This window comes from Ylistrum balloti, unplaced genomic scaffold (genome assembly GCF_031769215.1).
Source record: "Ylistrum balloti isolate Yb309-2 unplaced genomic scaffold, AGI_CSIRO_Ybal_v1 Utg371328, whole genome shotgun sequence".
Classification (NCBI taxonomy): domain Eukaryota; kingdom Metazoa; phylum Mollusca; class Bivalvia; order Pectinida; family Pectinidae; genus Ylistrum; species Ylistrum balloti.
In genome coordinates this window covers 348,591-367,651 of record NW_026782707.1, presented here as the reverse complement: position 1 = coordinate 367,651, position 19,061 = coordinate 348,591, and the positions used below count along the sequence as shown (strand labels likewise).

Genomic DNA, 19,061 nt, shown 5'->3' with positions numbered 1-19,061 from the left:
ACAACAAAGTAAAACAAAGTGTCAGTTGTCAGTAACACAACAAAGTAAAACAAAGTGTCAGTTGTCAGTAACACAACAAAGTAAAACAAAGTGTCAGTTGTCAGTAACACAACAAAGTAAAACAAAGTGTCAGTTGTCAGAAACACAACAAAGTAAAACAAAGTGTCAAAACACAACAAAGTAAAACAAAGTGTCAGTTGTCAGTAACACAACAAAGTAAAACAAAGTGTCAGTAGTAACACAACAAAGTAAAACAAAGTGTCAACAAAGTAAAACAAAGTGTCAGTAACACAACAAAGTAAAACAAAGTGTCAGTTGTCAGTAACACAACAAAGTAAAACAAAGTGTCAGTAACACAACAAAGTAAAACAAAGTGTCAGTTGTCAGTAACACAACAAAGTAAAACAAAGTGTCAGTTGTCAGTAACACAACAAAGTAAAACAAAGTGTCAGTAATACAACAAAGTAAAACAAAGTGTCAGTAACACAACAAAGTAAAACAAAGTGTCAGTTGTCAGTAACACAACAAAGTAAACAAAGTGTCAGTAACACAACAAAGTAAAACAGTGTCAGTAACACAACAAAGTAAAACAAAGTGTCAGTTGTCAGTAACACAACAAAGTAAAAACACAACAAAGTAAACAAAGTGTCAGTTGTCAGTAACACAACAAAGTAAAACAAAGTGTCAGTTGTCAGTAACACAACAAAGTAAAACAAAGTGTCAGTTGTCAGTAACACAACAAAGTAAAACAAAGTGTCAGTTGTCAGTAACACAACAAAGTAAAACAAAGTGTCAGTTGTCAGTAACACAACAAAGTAAAACAGTGTCAGTAACACAACAAAGTAAAACAAAGTGTCAGTTGTCAGTAACACAACAAAGTAAAACAAAGTGTCAGTTGTCAGTAACACAACAAAGTAAAACAAAGTGTCAGTTGTCAGTAACACAACAAAGTAAAACAGTGTCAGTAACACAACAAAGTAAAACAAAGTGTCAGTAACACAACACAACAAAGTAAAACAAAGTGTCAGTTGTCAGTAACACAACAAAGTAAAACAAAGTGTCAGTTGTCAGTAACACAACAAAGTAAAACAAAGTGTCAGTTGTCAGTAACACAACAAAGTAAAACAAAGTGTCAGTAACACAACAAAGTAAAACAAAGTGTCAGTTGTCAGTAACACAACAAAGTAAAACAAAGTGTCAGTAACACAACAAAGTAAAACAAAGTGTCAGTTGTCAGTAACACAACAAAGTAAAACAAAGTGTCAGTAACACAACAAAGTAAAACAAAGTGTCAGTAACACAACAAAGTAAAACAAAGTGTCAGTTGTCAGTAACACAACAAAGTAAAACAAAGTGTCAGTAACACAACAAAGTAAAACAAAGTGTCAGTTGTCAGTAACACAACAAAGTAAAACAAAGTGTCAGTTGTCAGTAACACAACAAAGTAAAACAAAGTGTCAGTTGTCAGTAACACAACAAAGTAAAACAAAGTGTCAGTAACACAACAAAGTAAAACAAAGTGTCAGTAACACAACAAAGTAAAACAAAGTGTCAGTAACACAACAAAGTAAAACAAAGTGTCAGTTGTCAGTAACACAACAAAGTAAAACAGTGTCAGTAACACAACAAAGTAAAACAAAGTGTCAGTAACACAACAAAGTAAAACAGTGTCAGTAACACAACAAAGTAAAACAAAGTGTCAGTTGTCAGTAACACAACAAAGTAAAACAGTGTCAGTAACACAACAAAGTAAAACAGTGTCAGTAACACAACAAAGTAAAACAGTGTCAGTAACACAACAAAGTAAAACAGTGTCAGTAACACAACAAAGTAAAACAAAGTGTTTGCTAATATTAAGAAAAGAAGTAGTATAATACACTGCACAAACACATGTGTTTCAAACAGTCAACAAGTCTAATCATGCTTCTGTTGAGATAATGATAATACAAGTTTCGTGTCAGAAACATAATATACACTGTAGCCGCTAGCACGACTAGCCATATGTTTTATAATGTGATTTTAAGGAAACAAATAATTCAACAATGGCCAATATTAGTACTGTATGTTTTATCAAAACTGGATTGATTTTCTGTAAGAACAAATTAACACAAATTAATATATCCAATTAATAATCTTACGCTATGGACAGTTTTGAATTTTGTAATTACGGCAGAAGTCTTTATGTTACATCAAACATACGTCACACAGTTGTTAAGTGTTAATGTATCATAATTTTACAGCTGTACTACACATATCTGCGAATTAAAGAAAAAAAACACTATTCATTCCTACATCAATTCTCAAGAAAATGACATTTATGTAATCAAATATTGTATACACAAGTACATATAATTTTCCATTTTTGCAATCAGTATAATAAAGTTTTCAAAATTAAGGATATATAATTAAAATAAATCAAAAAGTTATCACATCGTTTAAACTTTTTTAAAAATGTACCCACCTGATGGATATTCAGTGCATTTATGTATTTACCTGGTAAATCCGTCCGAGACTCCCGGCTTATGTCGTTATCTCACAAGAAGATTGTACAGAAGACACACAAGTAAATAGCACATCCACCTGTAACAACTATATCAGTAGCCCTTTCTTGAGGTCAAACCCGGGTACTAATGATCAACACACACTTTTGTGATGACAGTGCGTTTTATTCCGCGTTTTTATAAAACTGTTTCCCAGAAAAGTATGAAAGGGCGATGTTGCTTGTGCATTGTTGAATAAACATTCCACACTTGTGTTCTTCAGATTTTAAATGCCCCGTGTATTACTGGCGACTACAACGATAGCCTAACACGACATATTACAGCACTACAATTATCACATGCACAGGTAACTCACAGGAGAAATTGAATTAAGGTCTTGCATACGTCCATGTATGTAGAAAATGTATAAGGAAGTACTCACCTCGTACGTTTATATTATATCATAATACAATATATTGGAAAGTTATTGTAAAAAGCCGATCGTGATTTGTATAATGCAAAATTTATTCGAATTCCATAGTGGCTGTGTAACAGTATAAAAATTATCAGTTTATGTCTTATAACTAAGGTCGTCGCCTCTTGTTTTCTCTTAAGATACAAGCCTCGAAGTATCTAATAGCAATCACGAGTATGATATATTAGATATTGACTGCCAGGGTGTGGGAACATTGGCAACGTATGGCTTTATTGTTTAATCGTCCGGCTATTAGAACCGTAACTGTATTGATCCCTCTTATATTGTAATAGGTTAGAGAGGCATATTGATCCAATCTGTCACCCTAAAATTAATTCAATATTTGTTTTCAATGCATAATACAAGTTTATGATCCCTTTTAGACTCTGTCAGCAACAACTTGCTTTTTTCCGTATCATTACCTTGTGCTGCATACTACATTAACGGTTAGTGTGAAGGTTTACCTGAATTGCTCAGCTACCTGTAACATGCATGGTTTTCGTCCGATATGTATTTTAAATGTAAACACCAATCAATCCTATCGCCCACAATCTATACAGGGAAAATTGTTTGCAGAAATATGTTTTTTTCGTCTGTACCGTATTGCGTTATTGTGGTATTGATAATTGAACAATTCTACCCTAGGGCAGTGATACAGACTAAAACCTACGAGTTTACATATTTTACAGGTAAATTGATCAAATTGGTGTAGGATATTTCTAAAAGAAATATAACAAATAAGAGTCTTTATTCTGCAGTATTGAATTTCAAATTTGTATTGAAAGCTCTATTTACTTGCATGTTTTGTACAATCCTATTTTGCTATTGCCTCTTTCAATCACTGGAGAATTATCATCTTCACATTGTAGATTATAATGAACTTATTTGTTTGGCAATATTGAATTTATTTTTGTATTGGAAGCTCTATTCACTTCCGTGTTTTGTATAATCATTTGAACAAAGTACTCACTGGATTATCACCATTGTCATCATCATGTGTATTATGTTTCATTTAAGATTATGACTTTTCAGTCGAATTTACCATTTTAGTAACTTTTCAGCAGAGTGTGTAAATAAGGCGTCATGATTCTACAGGAGGATGGCATTGATAGCAAGAAAATACCATCATGTCAACAAATCATAATCCAAACTCCAATTTAATAAATTTAGAACACAATATGAACAAAAGAAAAAATTACACAGATAATCTTGAAAAGACACTAGGAGAATACGACCAGCTGTTCCGGGAGAGTAAGCATTACCTGTTTCATCGACGGCATCCACCATACAAATATTTATCAATATGTGTAAGTTATGTCACGTTTCGAATGACAACAATGTATACGACAAGGGAACCAACAGACAAACTACTGAGCACCAAACACGTCTAGCCCCACATCACACAAAGAAATAGAATGTTTCACAATGAGATCACTATAACTTCCCCACAATTTTCACCAATCTGTGTCTGTGGGAACCTTGTTTTACGGGTTTGTCCATCAGTCGATGATAACGGTAACAAGCCCTTAAATATGGAACCAGCTGCGAAACATCATAGACTGGGGTTGCAGTCTTGTTGCTATTCAGAAATAGAAAATTTACAGTAAGGGAAATTGAAATTATCACGCTTACCATACATAATGATGGTAAACTGTCCATGATGGTTTCTAATCAGAAATCAAATCAATCTTAAAGTTAAAGTTACAGTCATGATTCAGACAATGGTCACACTGTTATTAAGGAAATCATTGTCATTCCGTTCATGTGAATAAAAATAATGTATTTCTGAAGTTGTTTAAACCTTTACGTGAATTAGAGTAGATATAACAGTCGTACTTGATAGCATGCGTGCTGATAAACATATTTTTATTTGACCTTGTAGCTTTATTTTCCAACCATGACGAGATATTGTTAACTGATTACACTAATGACCACTCCCTAGTTCATTGTCACTATAATCATGGTAACTCAACAATTTGACAACAGTATATCGTAACTGCATCACTTGTCAACTGATATACTGTATACCCATACATAGATACCCTTCACAACACAAGTTATCATCGCCTACCGAACTTCAGTTGCTGACACAAACACAACAAAATGCACTTCAATTATTCCAGCACTTTTTATTTTTATACTTTTCTATACATTGATACAATTCCTTTATAAAACATCCTTGATTTTATTTTAAGAAATTGTACATTTGTTCAATGATTAAAGGTGACAGAGTAAGTTGAAAAGGTGTAGCTATCAAAGTGGGATCAACGATACCCCTCATCTTTATACAAAATTTTCTTCGGTACATCACATGTAAGTAAGTACCTATATTTTAGAATATATCTTGCTTATAGACGTGCATAGGCATCATTGTATAGAAAATAGAAAATGTAACATATCTGCACCAATACCACGTGACCGTGGTCAACAACAAGAAAATATAAACAAACATTGGACGATGACAGTGTAAAGATGGTCTCTGTCATCTAATGTTTATATCCTTTTGTATATAAATTAAAAATAAATCGGTAAACACTCAAAGGAATCACTTAACTGGTTCATCTTTCCATACCATACTTACGCTCCACGATAGCTATATTTGGAAGCTTTGTGAGAGGCTACGAATGGTACAAACGACAAGACATGATCTGATAGGCGTCTTATTTGTAAAACAGGTGCAAAGTGACGGCATTTGTGTATATATCACCAAACAGTTACATAACTCACTTAATTCATATCATAACAAATATCCGTGTATATGTAGAGGTATTTTTACCCTGTGAAAACATTTGTCACCTGTTAATGATAATAATATTTTCATCGGTCTCTCGATTTCTTAACAAATATTCTTTCATGATCATTTCAATTAATTTCATGGCAAGTTTAATGCTTTTATGTCGGTGGATTAAACAAAATGTGAGAAAGTCGAGTATAATGAATATATGACGATTTGTCAGGCTGCTATATTATTGAACCGATAACAGTCGGTTTGACAGATTTTATATGTTTGATACCCATCTGTAGTTATTCATATATCTACACTTTCTGAGGTAGGATGGCCTCTCATGGACTTTTCAGAAACACTCTGAAATACCCATCTTACCCAATTATTCAAAATTAGATATGTCTTAAAATACACACCAAGACATCCTAATAAATGTACATGTAAACAAGCATTGTAATGAATCAATTAACAAAGTCAGAAAGGCATTGTCGTGAGGATAATATGATATCACCAATTAAAGTCACCTTTTAAACAGATACGACACCCGGCTTGATTGGTGCTTCAAGTTTGTAAACCGTACGTGACTAATAAGTTCCTCGATAAATACCAAAAATAAATATCAAACATTTACATGGGTGTTGTAAAATGATCGAATTTATCACCTTTTATAGCCTCACTATATATCATGTTGTATTTAAGTTTACGCAATCACTTGACACCTGATGGATTTACAGTTGGTAGATTTGTAAAGAATAAAATACATTTACACACCTGTACGTTTATCGAATATATGTGCATTGCATTGCTAGTCTTCAAAACGGAAAGGGAAGAATTGAGATAGTAGGTCAAGTCTATCGTTACAAACTGATACAAACAAATACTTGGTTACTTGGTGTCAAGGGAGAATAATCTTTAGAAAATATTGTTTGGCATTTTAATCTTGCACAACCTTAATACATGATGCCCTGCCATATGAGAGATCTACACTGTATCTTTAAGATAATGTGTGATATTTCATAGAAACAGAATTATGCGCTAACTGGACTTGTCATTATCTCATAACTTTGTCAAACATTCCATAATTTGACATTAGCAAACATTGAATATGTTACCGTGGATCACGGGTGTGTCTTTTGTACGATCCTTATTAGCCAGAGATAATTGTGTATATAGATTACACATCTAGCTTTGTAGACTTATTAAGATAGATTTGTGTATATTCATTGATAATATTCTGTCTTAACACTGTAATATTTATCTTTACTGGTTTCAATTAAACACTCGTTAAACAAAAGAAAATACTCGTACAATACTTCGTGGCTATTCAATTTATCATCAGGTTCGGGTCGTAGTCTGTTCACCTGAATGTTCGCTGTTATCTACCTAATCCAGACTGTTATGTTTAACTTTATCTAATCTTTGGTCCAATTTGGTCGATTGCATTCCATCTAGGGTATGTAGGACAATTGATCTACCTCCAATTGATCTATTCTCCATACGAATATTAAGTCACCTGCAGTCATGAACTATGATAAAAAATGCAAACGTATAGGTCATTTTGGTTGAACGCCACGATCCAGGTATCTTTCAGTAGTTAAATTGGGCCGTCGGAGATAATTTTTAAATTCTTCAACGAGAAATATATTGTGTTTTCAGACTGCATACAAATCCCGCCAGTAATAAAATGCATGCGTGCCTATTATTTTCTTTATATATGGGTAGCAGTGTTTGCAAGCAGATTACCACTATTTACCACGTGTTTTCGAAAAGACGATAAAATGCACAAACATATAGGGGATTATAACTAATACATAATTATAATGTTAAATGTGGATAGCTATAATTTTGGCTTGTTAAATGTCGAAAATAAATCTACCGTTAACGATAGAAATAGCGTGATCAGACACATATCACACTTAGACATGTTGACACGGAATCAGTCCTGGACGTAATGGGTACTTCTTCCTCATCACGTGGTGTGTTACTTGGAATGTCACATGGTGTATCATGTGGTATACCACCTGGAGTGTCGCGCTGTGTGTCAAGTAGAGTTTGAGGACTGCCCATAGAGGTAGATGTATTGTCTGTTATTGTCGTAGATTCCTCAGATATAACATCTTGGGCGACGCCACTCGCCTACAGATATTTAAAATAATATATGCTGATATAAATTTCAAAAACCGAGACTACTCAAAGGTTGTTATTGTCGGTTCATGATCTGATTGTCCAGGTCTAAAAATAATAGCGACTTACATCGGATGTAGTTTAAATTGCTGAAGACATGTATAAAAATTAATCGTTGAAGTTATTGAAAACTGTTGACATACATTATCCTTCATTTGTTTCTCCCTTGAAAACTACAGTATAAATTAATATTTAGCGTTCAGGAATATTGAATTTATTAATTTATCAGGCAATTCTCATGATGATTTTTAAAATACGAAATCGATATTGACCAGAGTTAGCTGTATGTCTTACCCATAGGTAGAAGGTGCCTGCTCCAGCACTAGCTCCAATAGCCGTATCTTTGTCGTACTTTTGGATTGTCTGTAGCACTTTTTTGGCCAATGGAATCTTGACTTTAGTAACATCAAACATTCGTATTCTGACACTCAAACTGTCACGGCCTGTTTTCCTCATTATAGTTTGTAGTTTTTCCCAATCCTATATCAGAACGAAATATTTAATATTTGCAAAACAAATACACAGAAACAGATTATGTTATAAAACAATACCTACCTAAGATTAACTTAAAAGCAAAACGTGTTTCTAGATATACTTTGAATTGTTAGAAACACTATTCCTAAAGCTTCAACGCCGCAAATTGTTTCTTATAAATAGCTCCAACTATATATGTTTGTCATAATTATTTCAAACAGCGTTTTATAAAGAAAAATCAGGAAATTGAACTGTATGAAAATTACAAGTTTATATATTTTGTTTTTTCTATTTGCTCGCGAGAATAGCATACGTACAGCCACTGAAGCGTCGTCTTCGCCCAACAACAGGTAGGTCGCTCGCATGATGTCCACCATAACAGGCACGGGGTCCTGGTAACGGTGTAATTCAGATATTGTTCGTGAACTTAATGCCAGTACATCATGGGAGTGTTTCTTTAAAGTCTTAAGGTTTTTTACCATCTTAGTTCCCTGACGTACCAAGGGTTTCATTTCGTCAGTCTTGGGAAGAATTTTGGAGTTATCTAAAGCTTTCTCTAATATAGGTAGGCTCCTGCGACTTAGCCCTTCCTTGAAATCTGTGAAGTGAGGACAAAACGAAATCGAGCGCTTCATTCTTCAGACAATAAATTACTGCAGCAATTCTTCGTTAATAAGATACCTGCATACTATATTTACATAACATTTCTTTCCGTCAAATCTGATTTCTCTTTGTAGCCTCCTGGGATTCACAAGTTTGGTCCTTATCATTACTGAAAGTCCTAAAAGTGCCAGCTGTATGATGCAGTTTAATTCATTATTTGACTCGACTTTGTAAAATTTTGCACTAGCGTGTTTATGTACAGATTTTAGGTTATTAAGAAACACAAACGATGATAAAAAGAACCATAACTGTGCCTACATTTTTGTCGCTTTTGATCATTATTATACAAGGTGAATTATAATATATATATAATGTTATCTTACCTTGTCTGATGTCTATACGATTACTTGTTTACACAAATTCTAGATATACCAATAACTTCTATGTAAACTACTAGAGAGAAAGTACTTTAGCACGTTGTTGTGTTTGATGAATTACGCTTTAATATACATTTGGATGGCATTTTCTAATTATTCTACAACAAGTTTCATTAAGAACAAAATCAGCGTAAACACATTTTTAACAGGCCATTTTCGGCTATTCTTTTCATTCTTATACCATGATATTTTTCAGGAATATTATTCACAGTTTTCATACAGAAACGTTAGTGTGATAAACACAATGGAATATTTGTAGATATATATCAAGGGTAATAATAAACATAGCATTTACGTCTGACCTCCCTATCTCATGTGTGTACCGGGAGTTCTCTGATGTCTGTTACTATCTGCCTCCATTTAGGTGTGAATGTTTAAAAGGGATTTGCTCTATTTACATTATACAATATACTTGTTTGAGTGAGGATTTATCAGCTTGCCGCCTGCCGTTTTCTTGTTTTGATTTTGATACATTGAAAAGAAATAGGTCCCGAGAATACCTTTCATTGTCTTGAGGTAACACACTCGGGTTTTAGCCTTCTCCACTTCTCCATCGTCAGGCAGGTTTAGCACTTTGAACTTGTCTATTGCGTCTTGAAGATCGTCGGGATTGTCTCCCTTTATCAGAGCATCGAACAAACGTGTGCGTGCATTCTTCTCTTCCGCATTCTTAACATAAATGTATGTATTAAGGAAATGAGAATCACATCAGAACCACTTAATTTTTTTTTGTAAGTTCAATTAACAAAAATATAGAAGGTTATGTTTCTGATTCCGAGTATCAACCAAACAAGATATAGGTATCATATAAATACTCTATAATTCTATATAGGTTGTACCTGATAACCTGCGGTAGAGAGTTTTTGATATCTAGATTTGCCAAAGCCTCGTTTCCCAAGTCATAATTCCCACACATAGTACCAACAATTTAATACTTAACACAGGTTATTAGATAATTCAAACTGTCCATATTCATTAAGTTTTTCAATTACTTTGTCTCACCTTTTCTTCATTTCATATTTTAACATTGAATGAAGTGTATTTTTATACCTTTTGGTCGAACGCTTTAATTATCCAACGAACTTTTCTTTCATACTACGAATCTTGACGATTTTTGACAGTTTCACGACTTTTCTCCTGTGTAACTGGAGAACACTGGTATTTTTGTACAACTTATATAATTTTAACACACAGTTTGATAAAAAAATCTTATCAACACCATTATATATCATCAAGTTTCAATTTCAATTCATGCATGTAAATGACCGGGAAAACTATAATGTAAAGCTTCATGCATATTGCATTTTTAACTCCGCTTTTTTATTTCTATCCTGCTCAGGTGTTATATATCCAGGAGTCATAAAACGACGAAACAGCTGCATGCTGACACATGTCCTATTTATAACTATCATACGATTTCCATGTTTATCATTAAATGTACATACGCAATATTCATACGTATAATGTAATATGACGTAGAGTTATTAGATGACAACAATGTCACATTCACAGGTCACATTGTGATTTCACATTAGAGACCATTGATTTGGAGGAAGAATGGCTCAATAATAATTAATGAAATCCAGCTTTCTGTAATATCTACCAAATTATATTCTAATTTTCATATCAATATCATGAAAAATATAATAAATTCGTTTCTATTGTATATGCAAGTTATCAAACTCGTGACCAATTTGTCATTTTAGATCGTCTTATTCTGAAGACTTGTTTAGTTAACCGCATATGAAGTAGAAGGTCAAGTGAGAGTCTACATTGGTATATGTATTCTTTCGTTCTTTCTGTATAATCTCGTTAATAATGTTAAACAAGACATCTATGTGACCTGTAACTAGATACTATTCCTGTTGGTATACAACCTGTATCTACACTATTATTAACTAACCCAGTGATATTGTTTTACTATGAAATCAAACATTCTTTTAATATGATAAGTCACATATTGACGACGACACCAACCATGTCAATCTTAGTCCAAACAATCCAAGTAGGCAATGTCATGTTCTCAAAAGAGAACAATGTAACCTACAATAGAATCAACCAACGAGCATCATCTTTCAGTGGAAGACAAGTTTCCACGACAGAAAAATGAATGAAATATGTAGATATTAATACATAGAAACACACTGACTCACCTCATATGTTCGCGGCTTCTTTTTAGAGTTGAATTCGTCCGTAGTAAGCAGGTAGTTACAGACAACACTGTACTTGTTTCGTTTGCCCTTAGTGAGTAATTTGAGACAGAAATCACCTCTATGTGGTGTTGTTACCTTGACTGTCAGACTATCAAACTGTACTCGTTGGTTAACACATCCCTTGAGAGCATTCTGTGGTGACGCCGCACTACTTAACAATGCTTTAACACTCACATTTTGAGGCACTGTAAACATCATCTCTATTTCCTTCTTTTCTATAACCTTTATCACACCTTCTTTGTGGGATTCGGCTATTAGCTTAGCATCAAGTGTCGCTCTACATGGACCGAATCCTATTTCAGACACTTCCGGGAAAGGCTCACAGAGCTGTTTGGCAGTTTTACATATGATTTTGAATGAACATAGCCATTCGAATTTTTCATCAAGAATCTGTAATTTATATACACCGGTAAATGGAAAACGCATGCTAAAACGTACTTTGTCGCCCTCGTTAATGATAACACAATATCGCGGGAGCTGGACACCAGGAGGAAGTTTCTGTTTTGACTGACGTTCGTTATAGAGAAGGTCATGTATCAAAGCTACAGGACCAGCACCATACTTTAGCACTACTTCACTCACCCCATTGTCTGTTGTCAAAACACCTTCAGGGGCACTCGATAATTGCAGATTGAGTTCGAAAAACTTTGGACGTAAATACGGAACTTTGATAAACTTTGCCTTTGTGAACTTTTTTGCAGACATCTGCCATTTTTCCTCAGCTGGCAGACATCTGTAGATGAACTCTTCAGGACTGGTGAGGAAGTAGTATTCCTTTACTGTGGATATGATCTTTTCCTTGAGAATCCTTTCCTGGTTCTTGTAATCATCGCCTGCGGCACAATTAAACAAAGTTTTATATACCATTGCAGGGGGATAAGATAAAATTTGATTTATACTTCAAGTTATAAAAATACAAACCAGTTCAGTTTGGAGACGACAGGTACAATTTGAATTGGACCAGAAACAAACGTTGATTAACAATTATGAATAAGATGCATGTTAGATATATGTAAAGGTTGTAAATATGATAGACCATACAAATATCGCCAGCTCTATTTTATTCCTGTATCTTAAGTGATCCATGGTTTTCATGGTATATATTTAAACTAACCTTAAACCGTAGGAACCAGAAACACAACTGTGTTGACCAAAGTGAATGAAGAAACATATAACTCTTTACATAATTAAACAGGTTATCATACTTGTTGGATCAGCAAAAGGTACTACTCCTGTGCTTTTGCCAGCAATAGACCGGAAGGCCCATAGTAGGAACACTATCCTCCAACCACCTGCTACATATACCGCATTCCACACATTCCTTAGTCTGTCTACATTATCGTCACCTACTTCGTATGCTGAGGACTTGGCTACCCCGGGTATCATCACACACGGCACCTTCGCTAGCCTGAAAGGTATATGTTACAAATGCATGGTAATTCAACGATTAACACAAATAACCACAATTTGGAGAAGGGGATAAATCCGCAAAACAGTTGTATGTAATGAGGACGAGTGATCCTGTAAAATTATATAATTTGGAATATCACTAGAACAATACAAGTATAAAGTATATAGCTGAAAATTAACTGATAAATTAATGCTGTGATTTCAGTATATGTGTGATAATTATTCATTGAAATCCATTATTATCACGGACATGAGTAGCTTTATAAGTCGTACATTGTTATCCTTCTACTCTGCGATAACTTAAGGAATAAACAAACAACATATTGGAAAGGAAGATATCTCAATTACAAGGTAACTTGATGAATAAACAAAATGCGAAAGGAAGATATCTCCATTATTACAAATCAGTCGATGAAATATGCGTCAATTGAATAAGGTAATGAACACCAGATCACTACATACCGACACATTACTGTAAAGATCTCAGCATAGGACATTTTCCCAAGAGCCATCCGTCGGAGGTAACCAGTGGGTGACTCTGGGTCCGCGTCAGCAGGATACTCCTGTACGGTGAAAGGTTGTGTGCCGACCCACATGAATATGGCCCTCACCTTGAGGATGTCCATATTAAAATGACCTGTTAACTCGTCCACCAGCTCTTCCATGGTGTTACACGAGTCTGCCGTCACCTAGGACGTTAAAAATGAAAATGAAATAAACAAAAACGTTTACACCATTTCTGTTTAAAACTTTTGAATAAAATAAAACTGTTGAATAACAACAATTAAAATCAATGGAAGTTAAATGCAAGAGATATTTTTCAATTTTCTCCCTTATACATTTTTAATGAAAACGATTCTGTAAGGTAAAAGTAAGATGTAAGTAATGTCGACCTCAGGAGTTCCTTATCATTTTTGTGTACAGTTGAGCGTATCGCGTTAGGACGGGGTTTACAAAAAAAGTGCATCCTACACATCTGTCACACAAGGTAGCAGAGTATTCTACACATCTGTCACACAAGGTAACAGAGTATCCTACACATCTGTCACACAAGGTAACACAGTATCCTACACATCTGTCACACAAGGTAACACAGTATCCTACACATCTGTCACACAAAGTAACAGAGTATCCTACACATCTGTCACACAAGGTAAAGGAGTATCCTACACATCTGTCACACAAGGTAACAGAGCATCTTACATCTGTCACACAAGGTAAAGGAATATCCTACACATCTGTCACACAAGGTAAAGGAGTATCCTACACATCTGTCACACAAGGTAAAGGAGTATCCTACACATCTGTCACACAAGGTAAAGGAGTATCCTACACATCTGTCACACAAGGTAAAGGAGTATCCTACACATCTGTCACACAAGGTAAAGGAGTATCACACATCTGTCACACAAGGTAAAGGAGTATCCTACACATCTGTCACACAAGGTAACACAGTATCCTACACATCTGTCACACAAGGTAAAGGAGTATCCTACACATCTGTCACACAAGGTAACAGGGTATCCTACACATCTGTCACACAAGGTAACACAGTATCCTACACATCTGTCACACATGGTAACAGAGTATCCTACACATCTGTCACACAAGGTAAAGGAGTATCCTACACATCTGTCACACAAGGTAGCACAGTATCCTACACATCTGTCACACAAGGTAAAGGAGTATCCTACACATCTGTCACACAAGGTAACACAGTATCCTACACATCTGTCACACAAGGTAAAGGAGTATCCTACACATCTGTCACACAAGGTAAAGGAGTATCCTACACATCTGTCACACAAGGTAAAGGAGTATCCTACACATCTGTCACACAAGGTAAAGGAGTATCCTACACATCTGTCACACAAGGTAAAGGAGTATCCTACACATCTGTCACACAAGGTAACACAGTATCCTACACATCTGTCACACAAGGTAAAGGAGTATCCTACACATCTGTCACACAAGGTAACAGGGTATCCTACACATCTGTCACACAAGGTAACAGAGTATCCTACACATCTGTCACACAGGGTAACAGAGTATCCTACACATCTGTCACACAAGGTAAAGGAGTATCCTACACATCTGTCACACAAGGTAGCACAGTATCCTACACATCTGTCACACAAGGTAAAGGAGTATCCTACACATCTGTCACACAAGGTAACACAGTATCCTACACATCTGTCACACAAGGTAAAGGAGTATCCTACACATCTGTCACACAAGGTAGCACAGTATCCTACACATCTGTCACACAAGGAAAAGGAGTATCCTACACATCTGTCACACAAGGTAACAGAGTATCCTACACATCTGTCACACAAGGTAAAGGAGTATCCTACACATCTGTCACACAAGGTAACACAGTATCCTACACATCTATCACACAAGGTAAAGGAGTATCCTACACATCTGTCACACAAGGTAACACAGTATCCTACACATCTGTCCCACAAGGTAACACAGTATCCTACACATCTGTCACACAAGGTAACATAATATCCTACACATCTGTCACACAAGGTAACATAGTATCCTACACATCTGTCACACAAGATAACATAGTATCCTACACATCTGTCACACAAGGTAACACAGTATCCTACACATCTGTCACACAAGGTAAAGGAGTATCCTACACATCTGTCACACAAGATAACATAATATCCTACACCTCTGTCACACAAGGTAAAGGAGTATCCTACACATCTGTCACACAAGGTAAAGGAGTATCCTACACATCTGTCACACAAGGTAGCACAGTATCCTACACATCTGTCACACAAGGTAAAGGAGTATCCTACACATCTGTTACACAAGGTAAAGGAGTATCCTACACATCTGTCACACAAGGTAACACAGTATCCTACACATCTGTCACACAAGGTAAAGGAGTATCCTACACATCTGTCACACAAGGTAAAGGAGTATCCTACACATCTGTCACACAAGGTAACACAGTATCCTACACATCTGTCACACAAGGTAAAGGAGTATCCTACACATCTGTCACACAAGGTAGCACAGTATCCTACACATCTGTCACACAAGGTAAAGGAGTATCCTACACATCTGTCACACAAGGTAACAGAGTATCCTACACATCTGTCACACAAGGTAAAGGAGTATCCTACACATCTGTCACACAAGGTAACACAGTATCCTACACATCTATCACACAAGGTAAAGGAGTATCCTACACATCTGTCACACAAGGTAACACAGTATCCTACACATCTGTCCCACAAGGTAACACAGTATCCTACACATCTGTCACACAAGGTAACATAATATCCTACACATCTGTCACACAAGGTAACATAATATCCTACACATCTGTCACACAAGATAACATAGTATCCTACACATCTGTCACACAAGGTAACACAGTATCCTACACATCTGTCACACAAGGTAAAGGAGTATCCTACACATCTGTCACACAAGATAACATAATATCCTACACATCTGTCACACAAGGTAACACAGTATCCTAAACATCTGTCACACAAGGTAACAGAGTATCCTACACATCTGTCACACAAGGTAACAGAGTATCCTGCACATCTGTCACACAAGGTAACAGAGTATCCTACACATCCAGAGAGATGAAACTTCGATTCAAGCTATTTAATAATCATCATGTCAGTGTATAGTATAGTAACCTTTATAGCCTGTATACATAACAGAATACGCATTGAGCCAACTGTCATAATCATTTGAAGCATTCTGAATAAATTCCCTAAAAACGTTATCAAGAATGGTGAACTTGTGACACATTTCAACATATAGATAAATATATATATATACTACCTCTTTAGCGACTGTGTTGGGCATTGTGAAGTCTGTTACACTGAGGATACCGGGGAGGTTGTTGGGAGGTGGCCCCGGTGTGGGATAGCCAGGTTCCAGTGTATACAGGGAACGTTTCTACAACAAACAAAACAAAACACGACATAATAACCCTCTAAGTTTGAATACAGCTCATCTGTTTGTCATGACGTTTTAAAGATTGTATAAAAGACACACAAGTAAATAGCATTTATCATACAAATTTAGAGTTAGATGCAGTTGAGCAAACCAACTCATTGATAATAATGACCATACTGGATGAAGAGACATTATTATCATATCATTATGTAATAGCTGCGTCACATCAAAACAGTTAAATGCATCACACATAACAGTAATAACTTAATACACTTCACGATACACTGATAACCAAATACATTACACCACACAGTGATAACCAACCTGGAATAATGTACCATCTTACCCAGAAATATGTTTGTTAAATGCAAGGAACACATAGCTGATGGAATATAAATATTGTTAGTTTTCTAAAATTTGGAAATTTTCCACATACATTATTTTTAACATTCCGTGGGGGCAGTGCCGCGGTTTCCTTTGTGCCCAGGGTTTCTGAAGACGGCTCCTGGTTTTCCTCTGGAGTCCTGGTAGTCAGCCATCCACCCGGCTGTGTTTTATATGTACTTTTTGTCGGTCTACCTCCCATGGTATTGATATATGTTATCTAGCTGTTAGGAACAAATAAATTTTGTATATGGCAAACAATAGGAAATTTCTAGCTTTACAATCTGATAACCATTCAAAGTATACATATCAAAATATCGTTACTCTGTTAGAATAATTGATTTGGTTTTTATAATATATCAAAATAGATGTGTAACAGAATTCACGATTTTACGAAATGATAAAAATAATGTATCGTTTCATCTATGTACTGGTTTTTTTCTAAAGCATCAGTTGTAACTTTTCATAATATACAAAACATAAAGTTACCTGGTTAGGTAAAGCTGGCCGACATATATCCATGTTTATATCCAACAGAATAGGTAAGACAAAATTAGAACAGACATTGCCTTATAAAGATCACGTTATCAATATTGAACCGTTATATCCTCTCTCAAATTACACATATAGACGTCATCGCAGAGGATAAAATCTGCAATGGATATGAAACGTCGGTACAACATGTCGGTAAAGCTAGTACACCAGTGTGTGTCAGGTCGAATTCACTGTGTTTTCGGATTATAAGGAGACTAACAATTAAATCTCTGATCGTTTATAAAATAATTGTTTTTTTTTTCAAATTTAAATTCATATACACAGTCATGATACTTTTTGTATTTCATTCTCATCACTTTGTATCGATATTCAGTTTTTTTCATTTCCAACCTGTCATAATCCACACGATGCTTATTTTTGTTTGTAGCTTTGAGTTTGATCTTAATCTCACTTAATTTTGCCACGCATGGTGGTAATCTCGTGTAGAAATGTATCAGGTGATTAGGTATACATTAACTTACCTTTATAATAAGTTCTATTGTGATCACTTTTCATCGATAATCAGCATTACCCTACATAGGTCTGTAAGTAAATCTATATACCTGGGTATATATATTTATACTAAGTCCGTTATAACTCGTCTAAATTCTAGACCAAATAGTATTATAGTTGTGCTGTCCCTCGGTCGTTATTTTGAATATGCTAAGGTGTTACTAACCGTATAATTTTTTTATCGTTAAACAGGATGTCAGCTGTTATCAAAATGTCGAGTGCAAATTATTTCTTGCTTTACACGAAAATGATATTGTATTGATTTAGACTCCAAAATGCATATTTATTTTATCTTTTGTTCCTACATATACGTTGCCTTAATTTTACGTAGATTTGGAGTTTGCATGGTCCTTTTTTAATATATCGGTATTGTTTTGCTGTTGTTTTTTTAATTATTATTATCTTATTATTTTATCAGAAGTGCCATTTTTAGAAAAATGTCAGGTATCGTATAGGCGGTTATCTTGGCGGGATGATATTTTCGTGGTATATAAACGTGACCACGAAAAGTTTATACGTGAAAAAATAATTTGTTCTATTACACTCAGATTGCGAAAGTTTAATACTTAGTTGTTTAATATGGTCGTTTTAAGAAAAAATCATGAAAAATTGATCTATGAAAATACCAGTATATATTGAGGTGTACATGGGATTAGATAATTAAGTGATAAAAATGCAAATATCGAT

At 35.0% G+C, this 19,061-nt stretch overlaps 2 protein-coding genes across 2 annotated transcripts; both read right to left on the bottom strand.

Annotated features, from left to right (window-relative positions):
* Nucleotides 1-7,579: 7,579 nt before the first annotated feature.
* On the bottom strand, nt 7,580-11,789 carry LOC132562026 (uncharacterized). Its single transcript, XM_060226749.1, has 5 exons — nt 11,532-11,789; nt 9,879-10,047; nt 8,656-8,936; nt 8,159-8,344; nt 7,580-7,816 (listed from the first exon to the last, which is right to left on the bottom strand). Exons 1-5 carry the CDS (start codon nt 11,787-11,789, stop codon nt 7,580-7,582), a joined length of 1,131 nt encoding a protein of 376 aa, XP_060082732.1.
* A 67-nt stretch (nt 11,790-11,856) lies between these two features.
* LOC132562025 (hillarin-like) lies at nt 11,857-17,529 on the bottom strand. Its single transcript, XM_060226748.1, has 6 exons — nt 17,380-17,529; nt 16,827-16,943; nt 13,464-13,690; nt 12,797-12,999; nt 11,997-12,424; nt 11,857-11,868 (listed from the first exon to the last, which is right to left on the bottom strand). The coding sequence occupies exons 1-6, from the start codon at nt 17,527-17,529 to the stop codon at nt 11,857-11,859; spliced, it is 1,137 nt and encodes a 378-aa protein (XP_060082731.1).
* Between the last annotated feature and the right edge of the window lie 1,532 nt (nt 17,530-19,061).

What these genes read in the sequence shown, in the direction of transcription:
- LOC132562026 (XM_060226749.1), bottom strand. Translation starts at nt 11,789, where the DNA reads ATGATGTTTACAGTGCCTCAAAATGTGAGTGTTAAAGCATTGTTAAGT. An exon ending in AGAAGCCGCGAACATATGAG is followed by an intron (nt 10,048 to 11,531) that starts GTGAGTCAGTGT and finishes ATTTATGTTAAG; the next exon opens with AATGCGGAAGAGAAGAATGC. An exon ending in AAGACGACGCTTCAGTGGCT is followed by an intron (nt 8,345 to 8,655) that starts GTACGTATGCTA and finishes GTTCTGATATAG; the next exon opens with GATTGGGAAAAACTACAAAC.
- LOC132562025 (XM_060226748.1), bottom strand. Translation starts at nt 17,529, where the DNA reads ATGGGAGGTAGACCGACAAAAAGTACATATAAAACACAGCCGGGTGGA. An exon ending in ATCTTTACAGTAATGTGTCG is followed by an intron (nt 13,000 to 13,463) that starts GTATGTAGTGAT and finishes TATACCTTTCAG; the next exon opens with GCTAGCGAAGGTGCCGTGTG. An exon ending in ACCTTTTGCTGATCCAACAA is followed by an intron (nt 12,425 to 12,796) that starts GTATGATAACCT and finishes ATTGTGCCGCAG; the next exon opens with GCGATGATTACAAGAACCAG.